Source organism: Camelus bactrianus, chromosome 5 (assembly GCF_048773025.1).
Source record: "Camelus bactrianus isolate YW-2024 breed Bactrian camel chromosome 5, ASM4877302v1, whole genome shotgun sequence".
In the NCBI taxonomy this organism is placed as follows: Eukaryota; Metazoa; Chordata; class Mammalia; order Artiodactyla; family Camelidae; genus Camelus; species Camelus bactrianus.
Genome location: NC_133543.1, coordinates 79,756,614 through 79,778,767, shown reverse-complemented (window position 1 = coordinate 79,778,767; position 22,154 = coordinate 79,756,614). Strand labels below are relative to the sequence as shown.

At 39.0% G+C, this 22,154-nt stretch overlaps 1 protein-coding gene across 7 annotated transcripts in view; it reads right to left on the bottom strand.

Annotated features, from left to right (window-relative positions):
* SATB2 (SATB homeobox 2) overlaps positions 1-22,154 on the bottom strand; it is a 197,144-nt gene that overhangs the window by 90,262 nt on the left and 84,728 nt on the right. For all 7 annotated transcript variants that reach the window (XM_074364213.1, XM_074364212.1, XM_074364214.1 and 4 more), the window contains 3 exons: positions 16,654-16,780; positions 15,420-15,543; positions 3,733-3,835 (listed from right to left, as the gene is read on the bottom strand). In XM_074364213.1, coding sequence (XP_074220314.1) covers positions 3,733-3,835; positions 15,420-15,543; positions 16,654-16,780 — 354 coding nt within the window. The remainder of the gene's footprint in view (positions 1-3,732; positions 3,836-15,419; positions 15,544-16,653; positions 16,781-22,154) is intronic.

Genomic DNA, 22,154 nt, shown 5'->3' with positions numbered 1-22,154 from the left:
TCTATGTCAACTATGATTGTCTTTGAAATTAAAGAAAAAAGGTAAACAGAATGTGCTTTGCTGTGATCATTGGGGAAAATAAAGTTAACATGCTAAGCCAAACCAACGTAGGACTTTTAAAGAATAAAGTATAAATAGTTTAGCTATAATAGCAACAAATTCAAAAAATGCACATTAAAATGTTTACTTCAAAACTTAGACAATTCCATTTGTATATAGTTTTTCCATCTGTTTCTAATGATATCAAATTATTGATTATTCATTTTTCTCATATTTGTTTAAGCATTAACTATAGAATTTGCAATCTGATCTTTTTTTTTTAATCCTTCCAGTAGACTTTTATTTTTGCCAGGTTTTAGTCATATTTACTTTGATCTTTCAGAGTATATAATTATTTTACTGTTTATTTATTTCTATGAAAAGAGAAAAAAAATTGACCTAGGAGATCTATATGTGGCAATTTGTAACAGAATCACATAGCTTATGTTTAGGAAATCATGGTTTTGATTAAGAAGCAACCATTTAGTTCCCACTGTTTTATTAAAACAGACATTAGGAGATAATAAGAAACATATTTAACAATGTAGCCCGAATTTAGTTTGGAACATCACTAAGTCAGCTTGAGATTTCTTCTACACTGAGTATCAGCAATGATACGTATAAATTGGTAACTTCAGAATGGAAACAAGGTGGGGAGTGAGGAGGCAGGAAAGGACACAGAACTGGCTCCCCAGCTCTCAGGAAGAGCCCTTAGGTAGGATTCCTGCTTTGCTACTCCTCATTTCCAGATTTGAAATCCATTACTTCTTTTTTTCATTTTGAAAATGGATGGACACAAATAGAAATTCTGCAAACAAAAATCACTGCTTTCTCATGAGAAATGGATTCTACTAGATACGCACTCCCACAGCGACATCTATTCATAGCATAAAGTTTCTATCATATGAAACGTGCCTGTATCGGTCCAACATTTCCTTTTCTCTGAGGTCGAAAGTTAATAAAACGCACTTCTCTGGGGTGTTTATTTTCTGTACACCACTATACCTGTCAAGAATTCTTTGTTTTTCCTCCCACTCCCTTGGCTGATGAATCAACACCATTTGAACTGTTTTATGGCAGCTTGTGTTTACTTCACACATACCTTAACCTTCCCTTTTCTCCTCCTACTGACACACACACACACATGCACACACACACTTTCCAGCAGCAATGACTAGCTCCATCTCTTTGAACAGTATGTGTGCACAGTGTCTGGCAGCCTCTTCAGGTGGGGATCCTTGACCTCCTTGATTGAAATCAAGGTCTCAGTCTGCTTTTACGGCACTTAAAGATTTAACTGTGCATTTACTATCTTGAAGAAAAAAATAGAGCTTGGAGAACTGAATCTCTAAGAAAGAAAGGAGAAAAGTAGAAGACATAAGTGCTAATGTGTGTGTGAACAGATACACACACACACACACACACACACACACACACACACATCCTGTAGTGGCAATTCTGAAAACACAATAGTGAAGGGTTTCCAGTTTTTCTGAATCTGGAATTATACTCCAGCCTATTATAAAAGGACTCTCTCTTCCTTACTCTTACAACACCAAGTAAATAGGATCTAACAGATGACCTTGAAGCTGTGAAATTCTTTTGATTTTAGCCGAAGAGGATACTAGTCAAGCACTTTAACAATCTAATCTTAAAAGAAAAACTTGGAGACAACACTCACAGAAAAGAAACACTTCTGAATCACACGATCATATCTTATAGTGAGAAGGAGTTATCCATCTTATCCTGTACAAGAGTTAATATTAGTAACATCCTAAAGCAAATATCCAAACCAGAAACTGGAGGTCCTAAGAATTTTAGAATATGCTGAAAAGAAATGGATCTTAATTCAGTTTTCAGTAAACTTAATTTCTTTTGGGTAGTTCAACACCTTGACTTTCCTTATAAATTATCTATTTAGCATAAAATGTCTTCATTCCTTTGTAACCAGAAATGTGCCACCAATGCATATAAAGCTCATTTCCTCAATAGGTAACCTCGTAAACCAACTCTCAAATATTCAACAGCCAAGAGGCATTACTTAGACACTCTGTCTCCCTAGAGGAAACCGGCAGGCAGCAAAACAAATAAATTCATCCTTTACTTTTACCTGCCCACCATAAATTGTCATTTAACCCTCTCAGACGGGGCAGTGAACTATTGGCAAGGCTCTAAATACCTATAATAAAACATGATGGATGATGTCATAATCATGCAAAATATGGACTTCGGAGGATCCTCAAACATCCTGTTACGTTACAAAAAATTCCCCAAATCCCCTCAGGGGCTGGTAGCATCTGAATTGAATAGCATTTGAATTGGGGTGGCAACAGCAGAATTTCTCCAACACTGGCAAATTTGCAAAGGCAAAATATCACTGATATATTTAAAGGGCTGGATGGCCTACATAGTATGCCATTTATTACGGAAGAGAATTATACATTTAGGACCAATATAATTTCGTATATAATGTAGCACTGCTAGCAGAACTACTACTGTTAATTATTGCTACAGTAGTATAGCCATTGTTAACTAAGAGACTACTTCGTGCCAGTATTAATGCATTTAGTCCTCACAGCTACCAGTGACTTACTCTTATTGCTTCCAATTTTCAGATGAGAAGACTGAGTCTTAATGAAGTTAAATAATTTGTTCAAGCTCACACAGCTAGCAAATGGAAGACCAAGATTTGAATGCAAGGCGGCCTGACTGCAGAGTCCCTCTGCTTTAACCACTGCTCTGGAACTGTCTCCAAATAAACACAAGAATCCATTTCTGACCAGAGATGTCCCGATACCACATAGTCATTTCAATTTGTTAATTGGCACGTAAAGTGCTGATTTAACCTAGAATGACTGCCTTTAAATATTCATTAATAAATTAAGGACAATGATTTATTGATTGAGCTTTTTAAATAGATATGCCTCTCTGAAATATACCACTTTAAAATATCTTTAAAGATCCTAGCCTTCACAAACAACTCTTGTGAAAACTATAAACTTCACACATTATGCTAAGAATTTTACTTTGGTTCTAATGTCTTAGTTTTAAGGGGGCCTGTATATATATATATATATATATATATATATATATATATATATATATATATATATATATATATGAATATTACTCAGCCATAAAACGAATGAAATACTGCCATTTGCAGCAACATGAATAAACCTAGAGATTATCATACTGAGTGAAATAAGTTGAACAAAGAAAGACAAATACTATATGATATCATTTATATGTGGAATCTAAAAAAATAAAATAAATGAATTTCTTTGCAAAACAGAACTCACAGACAGAAAACAAACATGGTTACCAAAGGAGAAAGAGGGGAGGAGATAAATTAGGAGTCTGGAATTAACAGACACACACCACTATATATAAAATAGATAAGCAACAAGAATTTACTCTATAGCACAGGGAACTATATTCAATATCTTATAACAGCCTGCAATGGTAAATAATCTAAAAAAAGTATATGTGTATAACTGAGTCACTTTGATGTACACCTGAAACTAATACATAAATCAGCTAAACTCCAATTAAAAAAGAATCCTATCTTTATAAAAAATTATACAAAAACTTTATGAAAAATTATATCTAAATTAGTATACATTTCCAAGAATCAACAACTCATTGGCCTAAGGAACTGAAAATAGGCTTCAAAATTAAAAGTCGCTTTACCTTTAATCTTCTTGTACTTCTTATACCATCTCCCAAACTCCTGGCACTTGGTTGCTGACACGTTGGCATAATATGTGCTATTTACAATGGATGAAATCATACTCTGTAAAAGAAAAAAAAAGTTATTTTTCATAAATATGAGTATTCCTTTTTAGGGGCAAGAAAAGGCACATTATAATCCACACCAATCTCCTTTGTCTTTTAAATTTGAAGTAGTCACCCTCCTGCAAACTATTAAATAACAATTACCGAAGTTTACTAGTCTTTTAACTGATACTTGTGTGATGACAATGCTTTCTCCAAAAAAAAACAACCCTCGGGCAATGTCAAGAATGGAGGGAGCCGGGTGGGGAGGGTATAGCTCGGTGGTAGCGTGCATGCCTAGCATGCATGAGGTCCTGGGTTCAATTCCCAGTAAGTACCTCCATTAAATAAATAAATAAATAAACCTAATTACCTCTCCTCATAAATAAAAAAAAAATTAAAAAAAAAAAAGATTAAAAAAAAAAAAAAAGAATGGAGGGAGCCGGGCATACAGACTGAATGCGAAGGGAAAGAACAATTGTGATTTAGGAACCAGAGCAAAAGGTGAGATCAGATGCTCATGCATCTGTTATCCAAATAATGCCTTTCAGATGTTTCTGTTCCGCTTCCAACTGCAACAAGCTTACACAGCCAAGAATCTGAGAACATCCGTGCTACACACTGCAGAACAACATTTAGGGAAATAAGTTAAATTAATATAATTTATAGAAACGTGTGATTAGCACTTGTGTGAAAATTCACCAAATGAAAAAAAAATTAACAGTGCTATTTTAGAGCAGGGGAAACTAAACATAACACTTGTACTGGGTTTCAACCAAAAATGAATCAATGCTAAAACTTCATGAGTGCTTATGTACCTGACTACTTCCTGCTCTCCATCCTCCTCTCTTGCCTGAGCTCAACTCCCTTAGCTGATTTGTTTATAATTGCAGTTAAAAGGAAAGAGAAGGGGAGCATAGCCTGACTTAACACAGAAAGATTAACAATTATAACTGCACAACTTAAATTAAATTTCATACAGAGATATGTTTTCAGTCAATACGGCACGTGTGGACCAACATTCGTGGCAGATGTTGACTTACACCTGAATGACTGGGCTAGGACATGTGTATGTTTTATACATAGGTTGTCTTTCTGCAAATTCTGTCTAAAAACAAATGGACATAAACAAGTCAAAGGCTCCAGATGACCAACATAAGGTTTTTTTATCCTGCCTGGAAATCTCATCTTTCTTAAAAAAGGAATCCCCAGATATGGAACAGTTGAGCGAAATCTTAGAACTTCTAATGGCATTTCGACAAAGTAGTCAAGATAAAAAGGATAACAATAAATCAAAGGTATTGGCAAGTTATTTACCAGGAGGTTCAAACGCAGTCAGACAGTCCTGCGTAGACTCGCATTTAAGACAGGTCCCTCTGTGAGCCCACAGACTCTCTTTTTAAGTCACTACGCAGTACTGTTGGGGGAGGGGGTACTAATTCAATTCACAGAAACCTCTTTGGCCCTTTCTGCATAGCAGGTGGCTCTCCTCCCTCCAGTTGCTGCTCTCTAAATGACAATTCTGTTCTCTAAGGGGAGACAGTAAGGAGAGCTATTTTAATCTGAGGATCTGAACATAGCCCGGAAACACAAAGAACCTGTATCACCTGAGTGTATCACAGAACTTTCAGAGTCTTGCCTGCTGCCTGGGAGGATCCATGGAACCCTAAGCTTCCTGAGGCAGGTTCTGCTTTATCTCTTAACAGAGGAGTAAAGAAGGCTCTTGGCTCGCTGGGCTAGTTCCTTCTGTCTCAGGGCTGAGCTTTTCTCTCTGTCCCAGTCTGTGAGACCCTTGAGGACAGTGATTATGTCTGTTTGGTTTTTTTTTTTTTATCTCCCTCATATCTAACACAGTTCTGATGTGGGATATCTGAGTCACTAAAATGTAACAGATGAAAAGGGACAAAGATGAAAATTTAAAATGCCAAACTGAAATGTCATAATAATGAAAAATTTAACATGAAAGCAGCCTAATAACAGATGCATCCGCCACTCTGGTGTACGTGAATAATTACAAATGTACTTGTCATCTCTCTCTGCTGTTTGTATGAATGTTAGCCTCTGGAAAGACACAGAATATATAGCCATGGCAGGAGTCAGAGCTACACCTTCTATTGCAAAGTGGTCTAGAAAGCAGATTAAAATGGGAAGTGTTTCAAGTACTGCCTGGAGCTGTCCCTCAACTCTTCCTGATCCATAAGACAAGGAACAAACCCATATCACTCTAGCCCCAGATAATCCACATTTCCCTCACTCGGTGGACTCCCTATTCTGTCTTTGTTCCAGATACATCTTCATTAACACTAACATTGTGTTAGTGGCCAGTGTCCATCTATGTGGCAAGGAAATGAATATCTGGGCTTCTATTGGCTCCATCACCAGATGATCTTATACTAGAGTCAGGTTCATACTGATTTGAAAAATAGGAGTTGGTAGATGTGGTAAATATACACAGTGGAATACTACTCAGCCATAAAAATAATTAAATGCAGCCATTTGCCACAACTGGGATGGATTTTGAGGCTATTATGCTAAGTGAAATGAATCAGAGAAGGACAAATGCTATATGATTTCACTCATATGTGGAATCTAAAAAAAAATACCCAAAACAAACAAAAGAAAATGAAAACAAACTCACAGATACAGAGATCAGATTAGTGGTTGCCAGAGGGGAAGAGGGTTGTGGGTCAGATGAAATGAGTGAAGGGAGTCAACTGTATGGTGTTGGATGGTAACTATACTCGTCATGGTGGTCACTTTGTAGGGTACACAGATGTTGAATAGTAATGTTGTTCATCTGAAACTTACATAAAATAAAAATAATAAAAAAGATAGGGGGAAAAAGGAGGAGTTGGCTACGCAGAGACTCAATCAGATTTGTTCTCTTCCGCATATTATTATAAATGACTTTTTACCTCACTAACCACAGAACAAAAACTAAACAGGTTTAAGCTATAAACTGAGCAAAGAAACTGGGTAGCGAATAAGATAGTTTCTTTAAAAATGAGCATCTTTAGTCACCAGAAAGGTCTCTTTGAATCTGTGACACCTTTTATTCATGTTAATTCCCTGCAAGTCTTTATACTTAGTTGACCCTCAAAATAGCTTTACTGATACAAATTTTTATAATTTAACTTGAGAGCTTTAAAAACAGAAGAGGTACATCTTGGGAATACTTTAGATGAAAGGTCATGTTATGTCTTATTATTCCAGTTTCAAATACGAATTCTCTCTATCTCTAAATTAGACTGCTTTATTCCCACAGACTGAGTCTAAATCACTAGACCTCACTGGACTACTCTGGACACATTCTACAAGATCATCTTAATGTTAGTATCAATTTATTTTTAAAATATCAAAGCTTAATTCATGCCAAACAAAACTGAAAGGGGCTAACACAGTGCCAGCAGATGCTGACTTTTACTCTACAAGGAATAATGTTCTCCAGAGGCCCTGGGGCACAGAGAATTTATATTTACATTTCACCCATTTGAGGCCACATTTTTTAAATACAATTGTTCCCACCACCTCCCCCACCCAAACCCTACCCCCTACCCCCTGTATCCACTTGTTCCACATCCATAGATTCAAACTGTGAATTGAAAATACTCAGAAAAAAAAAAATTCTGGAGCGCTCCAAAGGAAAACTTGAATTTGCTGCAGAGACTCCAGCATCTATTTACATAGTTCTTATCTAGAGAGAACTTAAAGCATATGTATAGGTTATATGCAAATACTCCATCATTTTATACAAAGGACTTGAGCATCTGACGATTTTGGTATCTACGGGGGTCCTGGAATCAGTCTCCTTTGGATACCAAGGGATGACCATATTTTAATGTCACTGAAATTGAGATGCACCTTACAATCAAGAGAACCTTAGATCCGATGAGACACAGTTGCTACAAAATGGGATGAGTAATGATTAAAAATCTCTCCCACCTATGACCTTGCCAAAAAAATACCTAATTTCCATTTGCTGCTTTTAAAACTATGTGTATAATTTTGTAGTCTCATTGCTCTTTCATGTTTTCCAGTCATTCTAGAGCAGCTGTACAACTGGACTTTTTAGAATGCCCACATCTTTTTGATAAATGAACGAGATCTGAGTCACTTTTTCTATTCAGAATACAACCAACTTCCATGTAGCCATGTTAATATAAAGCAATACTGATACAAATAACCCAAAAGAGATGTGTATTGTTATTTTTAACACTTAAAGTATGTTTTATTAAACACTAATATACTAATATTATAATTAAACAGACTAATATAATTTAAGTGACTGCATTTACCGAGCATGCTCCATTTCACATGGTGGTGGGTTGTGAGAATGAAAGGGGGAAGACATGTGTGCGATGGGCAACCAAGGCAGCCCCCTCAGACGCTAAGTCACAGCCGTAAACACCACCTGGACAGTGACTGTAGACAAAGCGATTTTATGAAAAATATTATGTACTAAGATAAACAGGAAGGTTTAACATGTCTTCCTAACTACCAAAAACTTTTTGCCAGTTTCAGACTCCTTTGTAATTAATCATGAAATTTTAAATATGAAGATTGCAGGTGGGGGATAAAAATCTAAGTTTCCTCATCTGCAGTCACTCTGACACATTTGCCATTTATATTGGAATGTATTTTTTTTATTAAAATAAGGTATTTGAGGACTCAAAATATATCAGAATTAGTTACTCCGAGGTTTACTAGCTGATTTGAATTTGCTCTAAGCCAACTGTAAGAGAGTATCATGGTATTGTTATTAACACTTATTTTAGCTAAATAGAAATTACAGCTAAGAAAAGTAAGTTTTCTTTTAGCTTCCTGAGACAAATGTTAAACTCACATGTTTGTTTTTTACTAGCTCAAAGGAGAGATATCACCTGTGATTATAAGTGTGGTACAGTTTTTCAAACTGAGGGCCCAGAAGCTCAGAACAAAGAAGCATCTTGTCTAACTGCAGCAGGAAGCACCACAAAGAGACACTACCATGGGGCCACACTATTTATGGGTCTGTTAAGAAGGGAAACTAATTAACGAAAGTAAGGAAATATTCACCACTACCGCCATCAGCTAGTACAAGTTCAAAGTGGGTGCTGCAACCAATTCTTTAGAAAGAGCAAGAAACAAGGTGACAAAAATATAAAACAAAAAGTTGTGGCATCTTATATGAGTTAATTACGGAGTTTAGAGTCTGAAAAGGCTAAGGAACCCAAAAGCTATTTAAAACTTTTTAGGAAGAGCAAAACACACAGGCTAAGATGATTTGTACAAAATATTTAGAAAGACAGTGATCTGAGCATCCCCTTTCCTCTCCCAAAAAAGAGTGATAAAATAACTGAATATCTTTTACCACATTCTCTTTGGCTTAGTGAGATTTATTTGTTTGAATAGGAACATTATACTGAGTGGCTAAGTTGCAGATACACAATACACTCGCTGTAGAAAGAACATTTTAAAACCAAAGTGAACAGTTACCCGGCCTGTCAGTGAGCAGGCTCTGTCTGAGCAAGAAGTAGGGAAGGAAGCCGACATCTCACGGCTGCCCCTTCCACTGTAACACAGAGGCCAGAGCATGACGCAGGCAATGAAGGATATGTGCATTCTTCGCTTGTTTTCAGCCTTTTCATTCTGCTCTGTGATATGCTAAATAACATATTGAACATGAGATTATGATACTCCAATTAAGAATACAGTAAAGAAAAAACAAATGATTTGGAGGAATTACTTTATCATGAAAAATTTATTTAATCTTACTTGGTAGCCTTCTACTATCCCTTTCCATCCCCATTTCAGAGTTACACTACCAGGATTGAAAGCTTTTGCCATTCTGGTTGAAAGAAACATTTCCTCTGGGCTGTGGAGTCTGGGGAGACTCAATTCAAGAGCTCCTTCCCTAGGGGGCTGCCACACGACTTGCTGGTCAGACAGGGGCACCCTCATCTGTGAAAGGGGAATATTGACATCACCTCAGAGGCTGTCAGGATTCAGAGAGATGATCTGTGTAAAACGCCTGGGACACAAGATGCAGAGTCAGCGAATGCCAGCTCTCTCCCCTCCGTGCAGTCAGTTCATATGGTTGTCACAGTCATTGTGTCGGGAATTATTTTGAAGTTGTCGCTTGTGAGCCCCCTTCAACAAGAGTCCCTGAGGCTGGGCCATGAACTAAAATACCCTTGCATGAAAACAACTGAAACAGACAGCTGGCACCTGGTTAACACAAGACACGATACATCCCCAATACGTATGTGAATTTAAGATTAAATGAAATGGATGGTTGGCAACTGGTTAAGACAAAACTGGTCCATGTAGCTGATCGGCCACTTGTCTACAGATGAGCACATGATTGATTTGTTTTTTTCCTATTGACCCAACTGGCTGCTTCATTTCACTGTCTGATTATTTTAGTATACTGTACATTTAAGTTGGTCCTTTAATGATCCCCCAATGGGCAAGACTTGCTTAGAGTGACAGTTATCACTATCCTACAGTAATGTCTTTAAAATACTGTATGAACTCTACATCACCATCATACTGGAAATCTAGTAACATTTTCACAGTTCAATAACTTCCATCAGTCATGTTATCCCTCAAATATTAGACTAGAGGTATGGGACTGAGCTGCTTTGAAAACATATCTAAATGCTAAGTGAATTAAGCCAGCACAAAAGGACAAATATTCTGATTCTTCTCTTATGAGACATCTAGAATAAGCAAATTCATAGAGACGGGGAACAGAATAGAGGTTACCAGGGACTGTTAGGGGAGAGAATAATGGGTAATTATTGCTTAATGGTTAGAGATTTTCTGTTTGGGGTGATAAAAACTTTTGGAAATAGATAGAGGTGATGGCTGCACAACATTGTGAATGTAATTAGTGCCACTAAATTGTAAACTCAGAAACTGTAAACTTAAAAATTGTTAAAATGATAAATTTCATGTTATGTATTTTTACCACACAAAAAAATTTTTTAGCATGTCTCCATTCACAGAGATAATGTTGGAAGGGGGAAACGGGATCATTGGAAAATTCCTGCATTTGCAAATGATCACTCCATTTGATCATCATAATAACCAAGGAGGTGGTCAAGGTTGGTATTGTTAGCTCCTCTTATGTTAATAGAGTGAAACCATGAGGACCTGGGGTTTTGTCTTTTAACTCTTCCTCGAGTAAAAAGTAAAAAGTAAGGAAGCCACAGAAAGATGTATTCATAACGTTTTCAAATTAGAACAGTTAGAGAAGACCATTTACTAAGAGAGACCTGTGCCTAAGGTATGGTAAATTAGGACACTTGGGACAGACTATGCGGCTAAGGGAAGAGGAGGGAGTGGTGACTCAGGGGGACATCGGAGGAAAAGGAAGAGGCTGTCAGCACTTAAACACATTTTGAAAGGTGAAATCAAAAATAAATACACAGACACACAAACACAACCTACACTTTCCAAGCATCTGGCCAGACAGAGAACAGCTAAATCATGACTTCCCTCCTTTTAAATACATACGCCTCAGCCTACAATTGTTGCCCTTTTATGGACTTTTCCACTCTTTTCTTCTGCCTTCAAGGCTGCTCTTTTGAAATGTAGACCACTGGGCTGGTCAAGAAAATATACACTAGCCACTGAATCATTCCTTTATGCAACTGCCAAACTTGAGTGAGGAAATAGCTAATATGGTTTGGCTTCAGGGTAATAAGGGAGAATTATTTTAAAAACAGGCATCTTTTACTCATGAACTGAACCTATTTTAAATAGCTCAACAATCTACCATTCTCCTTTGAGGTGAGTAGCATTGGGTGCTCCATTCTCTACTTCCTGGACCAAAAGCTTAACTCTCTCTCTCATCCTCACCACTGTGCCCCAGCCCATTGTAAGGTACCTGCCTCTTAACTGGGACTCTGTAATGCTGGTGAAATACATTTTTTAGTTACAGCTTCTCCTTGTTAGAACAAAAATTCATTCTTTTTGACACTACATAGGTTGATCTTCAAAAAAAATGTATGCACCTGTTCTATGACAAGCACCACCAAGATGAGTGAGCTGATCTCCACACTGAAATGCAATCCAGCCGTGCAGTGTAAATGAATAATCTGGAATGTTTAAGGTAGTAGCCACATGATTAAGGCCGCTGCCCCACTACATGTCCATGCTGGCTGAGAAAGACTAACCCAGTGAGATTTTTCCATAATCACCCAGCATACCAAAAGCCTGAATCAAATCCTCCTCAAATCTAAGCAATAGAACTGAACCCCGGTTTGACTGAAAATGTATTGGGCATCAACCATCAAAACTGTACTCACTGTTTCTAGTTTAAAACATTTTAGAGCTGCCAAGAATACTGTAAAAATAATAAAACTTTACATTTTATAGCACTTTCTAAAATTTTTTTACATTTAATTGACTAAATACATTAAAGCAGTGTTTGTCAACCAATAATGATTTTCTTCCCCTCACAGGACACTTGGCAATGTCTGGAGACATTCTGGTTGTCATGGGGAGGATGGGGAGATGGCATGCTACCAGCATCTAGAGGGTAGAGGCCAGGGATGCTGCTAAACACCCCACAGAGGACAGACCCCCATCCACAAAGAACATCTTGCCCAAAAGGGCAATAGGGCCAAAGTTTAGAACTGTTGCATTAGAGTAACAACTACATGCAGGATATGCATCGTGCTGAATGCTGAGGACAAGAGGATAAGAGATAAGAGATGGCCTCTGCTATTGTGAGCAGTCCCTTAAGTGATGAGAACGGGCAGATAACACTCACAACAGGCTGTGATAAGTGCTGTGACAGGGATGTGTAACAAAGGCTACTAAGAGCAGGGGAAGCAACTACTTTTGCCAGAATGTCAGGGTTCGTCACCAGCAGTAACTTTCCAGCTGAAATTTGCAGGAAGATTTCATCCAGTAGAAGAGAGCAATGCATGCTGGCCAGGAGAAACCACACAGCAAAAGCAGACTAGTGTCCAACTGGAGGGCTCCGAGGTCGGCAGCATTGTGTGCAGGGGCCACCAAAGCCAGAGATTAACATGGTACACCTCCCTTGAGGGCCAGTCTCACATGGACAGGGAAGGTTAATAATTGAACAGGTACAGTGATTTGTACAGATTTTTAAAAGTACCCAAAACACAAGTATATGGAATAGAATACGTACTTCACATGATTTTTAAAAATTACACAAGAAGTTGCTTTGTTAGGCTTGCAATGCAAAGGGTACTAGTTAGGTTGTAATTAGGAATATTGTGGTGAAGTTTAAGCAACAGCAAATGTTTCAAAATAATTAATTCCATGTGTCTGGAGTACACAGTGGTTGTAGCTTGAGGGAGGAAGGTGACTGATAGAAAATCAGGATGGACAGGGTCATCTTGCTGGTTCCCATAGGCAGTCTGTACTTCCTACAGGCTGAGCAGAAGGAGTCACTGGAGGCTTGGAGACGAGGAAATGGCACGATGTTAGCGATGGAGAAGCAGGTGGCAGGGGAAAGATTATGATGCAGGGTGACTTAAAATATTTCATGAGAGAGGTGATGAAAGTCTAAACAAGGCAACAGCACAAAAGAGGAAGATTTTAGATACGGAGGTGGTAGAGTCCACAGGACCAAATATGAGAGTGACAGAGAAGAAACTTTTTAGATCGGGCAACTAGGTGGACAAGCAACGAGAACAGAAAATGGGGAAGCAAAGAGGACTTTTACAGAAGGGTAAAGATGCTCTCATTTGAACCTCAAGGCAACTTTGCAAATTCTGTGAAATATGTAGATACAATGGCGCTGGGCTGACAGACAAGTTTAAAGAGGCTCTGAGAGGGGATGGGCTTGCCCAGGGCCACACATCCCACATGAAGGGACTGAGAGCAGAGCTCAGGGCTCTCAGCTCCTAATGTGGGTTCTTTCTGCTAGGATGTCTCTCTAGGTCACGTCTGATAGTCATAACCAACCCTAGTAATCGTGATAGATCAATTCTGACCAAGTTCCCACAGACCTCAAAAGCCCTGGACAAAATTCTGATTTGGTGACGTGAAGTTAGGACTCGTCCACTTCCAGGCAAAGCTCATTTTGACTTTCATGTGAATCCAAGAGAAAATTAATTGTGACTAATTGTAACATTTAAGACAAATTGAATTTTTCCTAAATTGTTCTTTATCCAGTCCCCATATATCATCAAAATAACTCAAAATACTTATTTTTAGAACTTCATAAGCAAATCAAAATTCTAGCAACAAGTTTTAGCCCCCAGGTACACACCTACAGGTAGGCACTGAAATGGCCTGTGTGAAAGTGGTAAGCACAAGAGCAGAGTTATAACTGATAGGCAAGAAATACTAGTGTGTCTTGCTGTCTACTCCCTACCACTCAGGTGCATGACTTCTTGATTTCTTGGAAGCAAAAATATTAACAGTAGGCTCTGCCTCCCCTCAGAGGATCTACATTCCAAACACTCTCGAAGACACACATAAGAAACATCCAATTCACACCAACAATACCATGTCTTGATAACAACGGCTGGTACCATATGGAGCAACACTGTATGCCAGGTGCCAGACCAAGGGTCTATGTGATTTATCTCATTACTCCTCATTAGATTACTTAGAACTATCATTCTCCTGGTTTTACATATAAAGATGAGGTCCTAGAGGCTTAGGAGCCAGGACGTGAACCCAGATCTAGCTGATTCCACAATCACAAAGCTCCCTGCTTCCCCCAAAGAACATAGCTCAGAACACATCAAGTTTCTATGGTTCTTGTCACCTTCCTTTGAACTTGATAGACATGTAATTAGTCTATTATCTTAAATCAAGTGTAGCAACTCACACCAGAAAATGAATTTTCACCCATGGCTTTAAATAATGTCAACCTGAGTTCATTTCACTGCACTTCTAAGCCACTGCCTATAGCCACCAAAATATTGTCTTACCATTTGAAAAAGTGAGGCCCTCACTCGGGAACACAAACGGAAGCGGAAGCTCTTTCTTCTTCTGCCGCTCCTCCCTTTGATCCTGTCAGTCTCTTGTTGTGGCTTGTTTAGTTGATGATCAGCTCAGTAAAAACGGACAACCACTTTTCTCATGATGCATTTTCACATGGTAAATACACTACACAATCTCTCCGAATGTGTATGATGCAAAGATCACCTCTCTACTAGACCCAGAAAAGGCTCAGTAAATAAATAAAATAAATTAAGATGGGTTTGGCATGGCTGACTCGTTTCATCGGCCAAGTCATGTAATAACTGGAGCCTGAGCTTTAGCAGAGGAAGTCTGGATTAGGGTCTCAACCCATCACGTGACCAGCTGAGTAAGCTTAGGCAGGTAGAGTGTTTCTCTCAACCTTGTTTTCCTGATCCATAAAATGGAGACACGGATACCGACTTCCTATGACGTATGTGAGAAGCTGAAGACTGTGAGTGTAAAACATTTTAATATGACTCCTACTACATCCAACCTCTCACTAAGTGATGAGTTCTACTCTACAACAAAAAGCACCACAATCTCCATATTTTTTTCCACCTAAAATGTAGTGTGACTGTAAATAAGAGAGTTGTCTGAGCAGGACTGCCCCTCCTGCCAGACAGCACACCCGTGGCTTCTCCGTTTCTCCGGAAGACACTGACCTGGGAGAGAGGGCATTCTTTGGCTAATGTGCTCTGGTTCATCTCTTTGAGCAGTTCCTTTAAGGCATTGCGGACCGTGGCATGGTTCCACTGCTCCGCAGGCAAGTCTTCCAACTTCGAACAACTGGAAAACAAAGCAAGAATGAACGACGTGCAAACTTTAATAATGCCACGTGCAGCAGTCTCCCCCAGTCCTGTGCCAGCATCAGGAGAACTGCCAAGGAATGGGTCACACGTGGGCCCAAAATGAGGGAAGGAGAGCAACACTGCTTCTCTAGGTCCTTGACAGAGCCCCTTCCAGTCTCTTTAAGGTAGTTATCACGCTAGACTAAGAGAAACAGTCACTTCAGGTATGAAGAAGAGCTGATTTTTAAAAATACGATTTCTCTAATCCACTGATGGAAATGGTATGGCAGTATGATTATAAACTTCCACAATACAAATTAAATCACTGAATATTCCTACGGTTAAATGTAAACAAATGCTTCATCAGATTTGAAGGCATACTAGCTTTCACCCTCATAGAACAATCCAAAGATGTGACTTTCTTAACCAAAACATAACTAAAGAGGAGACATTAAAGCATCCCAGACAAAGACGAGAATGTTGGGTTCCTATTTAAAGTGTAAATTCTCCAAAAGGGGCAATTTCAAAACCTTTACAGTAAAGGACAATTTTCCTTAAAACACATGACTTGCAGGCACTTTGCAATACAAGACTCTGCAGAGAAACTTTAGATTCTTTAGAGGCACAACTTGTTCTGGATGCTGTATCTGAAAAAAAGAAATCATTCCCAGAACTTCTGCAGGCCACCAGAGAGGAAAGCGGAAGACGTCCAGCACCAGCGCCTTCTTGGTAAGCCTGCTCCAGGGGCACCAAACTCGCCCCTCACAACACAAGCCTGAAACAGCAGGGGTGTTTATTCTTCAAATACTATGTGCTAAGCTTTCAACCAGGGGACTCATTAAATCAGGGGCTGTGGAAAGTTCCCCTTTAAGGGCTGCAGATTTTTAATGATTTATCAAGCTTCCTCTAGGTTACCACTTCACTGCTTCTGAAAACAAAACATAAAACAGTTGGAATGTGGACTATAAAGATGCCTGGTGCCCCTCCTTCCCTCTTTTTCTTCTTTTTTCCCCTCATTTCATCCAATGTCTAGAAATTAACAAAGACAGGATGAGCTGATCTCTGCAGCTCCGAGAGTGAGGAAGGGCAGATGTTCAGAGACACCCACCTTTGTAATTGGATTTTCAACGTCACAACGTGATAGACATCTTGCAGCATGTCGGCCACTGTCGCGTCGGGTGCATCTGTCACATAACTGAGGGGGAGAGGGTTCCACCGCCCCAGCTTGATTATTCCTGCACAGGGAAGAAAAACATAATAAACACATATCTGCTATTTATTAAACCTTCCCATGTTTGTTCAATGTTAAGAAGGTCATCCAATAGTCGACACTCAAGGCCCACTCAGAGATATTTTACAACCCAGTGCAATAACCTATTTCTTTCTGGCTGACAACTGAGTTAACTATACAGGAAGATGAGAATGAAAGGATGAGGTTTAATCACAGACAATCAGAGTTTTTTATGTTTTCCTGTTTCTTAAATTACCTAGAAAACCATACGGATACTTCCTTCCCCCAAAGTCTTGTTTCACATTCTAACTTAAGACTGATGCTAAGTATACCAAACTGCTGATTTCATAGACAAAAAAAAAAAAAAAAAAAAAGAAAGAAAGAAAGAAAAAGAAGAAGAAGAAGAAGAAGAAGCAAGCCTTAAGTAAATACAAGATTGGAGTTCGAATTGTACAAGAAAATTCCTGTGTGTGGACTCATCCTGACTGTGGTGCGATCCCCAGTGAGAATAGCATTTGGAGCTGATGATGCAGTTAGAATTCACTTCCAGATTCACGTTTCAGCCTGCAGAGGGGTTTGTTTTCCAACGGCACAATCATTGACCACAGATCAGAATAGCAGAGATGCCTTCGACTTCCTTTTATTTTTCTTTTTTAATTCCTCAGCTCTTTTTACAGTTTACGGTAGCAGCTACCCCTTTCCCTGTGGGTTTCCTGCTACATATGGTAAACACGGATGACAATGAAGAGAGAATTAAAAATCCCAGTCAAACCTGGGCAGATTTGTGGGACAGCGTCAGGAACACATGGTGAAAATGCTAAGCTATTCGTAAGATGGACCCATCTTACTTGGTGCATAGGGCACACATAACATTGATGAAGAAAAACAAAGAGAAACCAATTTTACAAACAACACAGACTAACAAAAATTATATTTGTATGCTATGAAAAATCCAGTGGTCCCTAGGATGTCAGAAATTGTCACACATCAAAAACAGCTATGTTTTACTGATAGAAGAGAAACAGTATTTTTATTTTAATTTTTGACAATAACAGGTGAGTCCAATCATGCCATTCTTTCAAAAAATATATTTTATCATCAAAGAGAGAGATCACCTGTATACCCAAGTGAACTTTTAAAAGCTTCACAGAACGCTGCCTTGATAGTTATGGGGCGAAATTCCAATAATAGGAAATGAACTTTCTGGTCAGGGCACGTCCTGTCCAAGATGAAATAAATGAATGCGCAATGCTTGACATAATGCTTGAAAACAGGGAATAAACAGAACAAAAATATTAAAATGATGCACTGTTTCAGTATTAAGATTTAACAATCTGGTGCTGAATATGCTGCAGTATAAATAGTGCCTGGACTCGGATCCAATAAAGTAACACAGCTCTCATTCATAGTACCGTATGTCTCCAGTTCTGGCTCCTTAAGTCATATTTCACTTGCCAAGAAAAGCTGTTTTCTTGTGGGGATAGTTTTCCTAACGTTCTCTCATGACAATGAAAAGTGCACAGCACACAGCATGTCATAGTCACGAAATGAACATCCCGGGCCCACTGGACGGCCAACCAGGAGAGACTGGGTCGGCTTCCTTCCTTCTATTACCCCTTTACTCCTCTGACATTTGAAAGTACTAAAAAGACACCATGTAACATGTCTAACATATTTCTTTTTTTAAAAAGAGATTATAAATTCCATTAAAATTTTTTTAATTCCTTAAAAAAATTTTTTTTAATTCCACAATTTTAAATTCCTTTAAAGAAATCATTATTGTGATAGCCTATAAGTTGAATATAAATTGACAATCTTCTCAAGATGAGATTTTATTATAAGAGATTAGAGGGAGAAAACAGGAAGGCAGCAAGCGCACACTGAGATAGGCCAGAAGCCCATTGTGTGGGTCACTTTGGTTACCAGGAATACGAAGGTAGCACGAAGCACACGAGCCCTGCAAACTTCCAACGCGCAACTCTAAAGACGACTCATTGGTGCCGTTGCGTGTCATTGCTCGTTCTTGTTTATTGTCGAGGAGTGTAAGAATATATCACGATGCAGACACAGCAGAGTATCTCTGAGTGCTTTCACTGATATAAAACACAAGAACAGGCAAGGCTAATGCATCGGAATAGAGGTCAGAATGTGGTCCCCTCCAGACGGCAGGGTCATGACTGGAAAGGGACATACAGGGGATTTTCTAGTTTTGGCTGGTGGTTGCATGGGTATAAAAATTGTCAAAATTCGTGAAACTGAACACTTAATGTGCATACATTTTACTGTATGTAAATTATGCCTCCATTTTTAAAAAAAGGGTGGTGGGGGAGGAATCTCTACAGGGAATGATAGACAAATCACTCTACTGGAAATGATTATCTCCATTTAGGTAAATTCTGTCCCCATTTTGATGAGCCGGAAGGAGACTTGTTTGGGCTGGAATTAGACACACACAGGTGTCTTCACAACACTTAATGCCGCCACAGAGAGCAGCTGCTCTAGGTTGGTTTCTGCATCTTGGAAGAGAGCTGTTGACACGTGCTATTTTCAGGCAATGGGAAGCCACGTGTGCTTTTCTTTTCCACACCATATTGATTAACCTGCATGGTCCTAGAAGTCATGTTCTTTGCTCAGCTATCTAGCAGGGTCTGCAGGTGCAAGGTCTGCTGGGGCAGCGCTGTCCAGAAAGCTGCTCTCCTCTTGCCGGGAGGAGGAGAGTAACTCTCCTCAACAAGGCCTTCCTCCAAACATGGTCTCTGTCTCTTTGGAAATACCTTCCTGAGATACGGTCTTCCTCCCCTGACATAAAACAGACAAAAATATGCCTTGGGCTAGTATCAAGTGTTACTTGAGGAAATCAGATTGGGACGCAGTTTATCATAGTGATTAAAAATGCCAGCTTCCAAGTCAAATTGCCTCTGTTCATATCCTGGCTCCTCCACTTACTAAGCATGTAACCCTAGCAAGTGACTTCATTTCTCCATACCTCAATCCTCTCACCTGTAAAATGGAACGATAAAGGTACTGACTGCTTAGGAATATTGTGTAGATTAAATGTAAAGCTCTTAGGACAGAGTCTGGATATAATTAATCTCAAAGATTAATCATTTACAGTAATTATTTAGACATTTGCAATGCTTCTTAAAAGGAAAATAAGTCAGTAGCTCACAGAGAAAAAAATGTGACAATGAATATATGTATGTTCATGTATAACTGAAAAATTGTGCTCTACGCTGGAATTTGACACAACATTGTAAAATGACTACAACTCAATAAAAAAAGTTAAAAAAAAAAAGGAAGACAAGTCAATTTTTTTCAAAAAATATTCACTGAAGGATGACTTCGTTATCATTCGATCTTTAATTCAGGCAAGTGCCTGTAAAAGGCTCTCATTAATTAAATCACAAAGGAGAACCAGGCATTAATTACGTCCCTCCTTCTGTTCCACCCCCTCCCCACTCTCTTCCCCTGTTCCATTCATTTCTTACATCCTTGCTCCTCAGTACCTCCTGTCCTCTTACCTGTAAGCAGGTTCAGAGCTTCCCTACTTTAAAACTAACAAAAACATTACAACAATCCTTTTCACCTCCATGTCTCATTTTTTTGTACCACAAAATGTACTGGAAGTGCACTTCTAATTTCTCCATCAGAACTTCACCCCTAGATATCTATTTTCAACTCTTTTCATGAGGAAATAGGGTTCAGAAGACTTTGGCTATCATAATTCCACTAAGAAATAAGAAAGCCCATAAAATGACTATAACTCAATTTAAAAAATGTTAAAAAAATTGCAAAAAAAAAAAAAAAAAGAAATAACAGAGCCCAGATTCACTGCAAATGCCTTGCTTTCGCCCTTTGGAATAGCCTTAAGTCACACTGGTTCAAGTGTGAAGCACATCAGAAGAGAAGACTGGAAAAAGCTTGGCTCCACATTTGGAAAGCCTTGAATGCCCAACTCAGTAGCACACTGTTGGGTCAGAGGTCAGACACGAGGCCCAGATCGAAAGGGAGTGTATATCCAGCCTCCTCTGCTTGTCAGCTGTGAGACGTGGGGTGATTTCCTAGTCTCTCCAAGTCTTGGTTTTCATTATTTGTAAAATGGGGATCATAACAATGCCTATCCTTCAAGGTTGCCATGAAGCTTAAAATAAGAATGAGAATACAGCACTGGGATAGGCACAAGATGTAAGTGTTCAGTAAATGTTAGGGGAAAATAGGTCCTTGAAAGTTCTTGAATGCAGATGTAACACCATCAAAGCAAGGTTTCAGGATGATTAACCTACACTGGAATTCAGATGGATTAAAACAGGGAAGCATTTTGAGGGGAGAAAAAAAGAGCTGAAATAATCCATATAGGAGTATAATTACAAGCATCGGAGTCTCTTTCTGGTTCCCTCTATGGCGGGACACACACACACTGCAGTGCAGTGAAGGACAAAGAAGAAAGAACAGGCCATGTGCCCACTGGGGACATCTGTCTCTCAGTGTTGGAGAAATCTCAATAAAAACAGCATAACTATAAGTACACAGGTTATTTCTAATGCTTACATTCTTTGAGTAGGTTTTATAGCCCCAATCTGAAAAATGAGAAAAACTAATGGTCATTAAAGTAGATAGAACCCCCACACAGACACCCCAAGACCCACCAGGCACATAGTACATGCTCAATAAACGGCAATTCCCAATTCCTCTCTGAATACATATCACACTCTCTCTCTGTCTGAAGTGTTGATTCCATGCATTCACTTCGAGAAATCATACACATTCTTCAAATTCTGCCCCAAGAATAATTCCAACTCTGATCAACCCAGCCTGAAGTAATTTCTTTCTTTATACAGCTGCACAATAAATACTCTTGGTTGATTTCTTATAAGAAACTTACTTTGTCACGATATCCCTTTATGTTCCTTTACAGTTTACGAAGTGTTTTTTCCCACCGATCAGTTCATCCTCATGAGGGAAGCAGGGAAAGAGTTTTATAGCCGGAAGCAGGCTGAAGGTCAGAGAAGAGTGAGTTTTCAAGGATACCAGTGGGTGACAGCCAGGACGAGGCCCTGGGCTTCATCTGACAAGTTTTCTAAGTACTGGACCCACACCCTTCCCACCCAGCTCTGCCCACGTACCAACGCCCAAACACACGGGCACATGTCGCACAGAGGCTTGATATCGAACACCAAACAAAGGAGTTTCTGAGGCCAACGAGCAAACAGAGGGTCCTGAAGAGCCCGCTGCACTTGAGACTTCTCTGGAAAGAACCGTCTCCTACAACAGGGCCCTTCGGACATACACATTGTTTCCCAAATCATCTTTCCTATTTCCAAAGAATTTATCACCTGCAAACATTTACAAAATGCCTGGTGCTGAGGACTGTTAGAGAT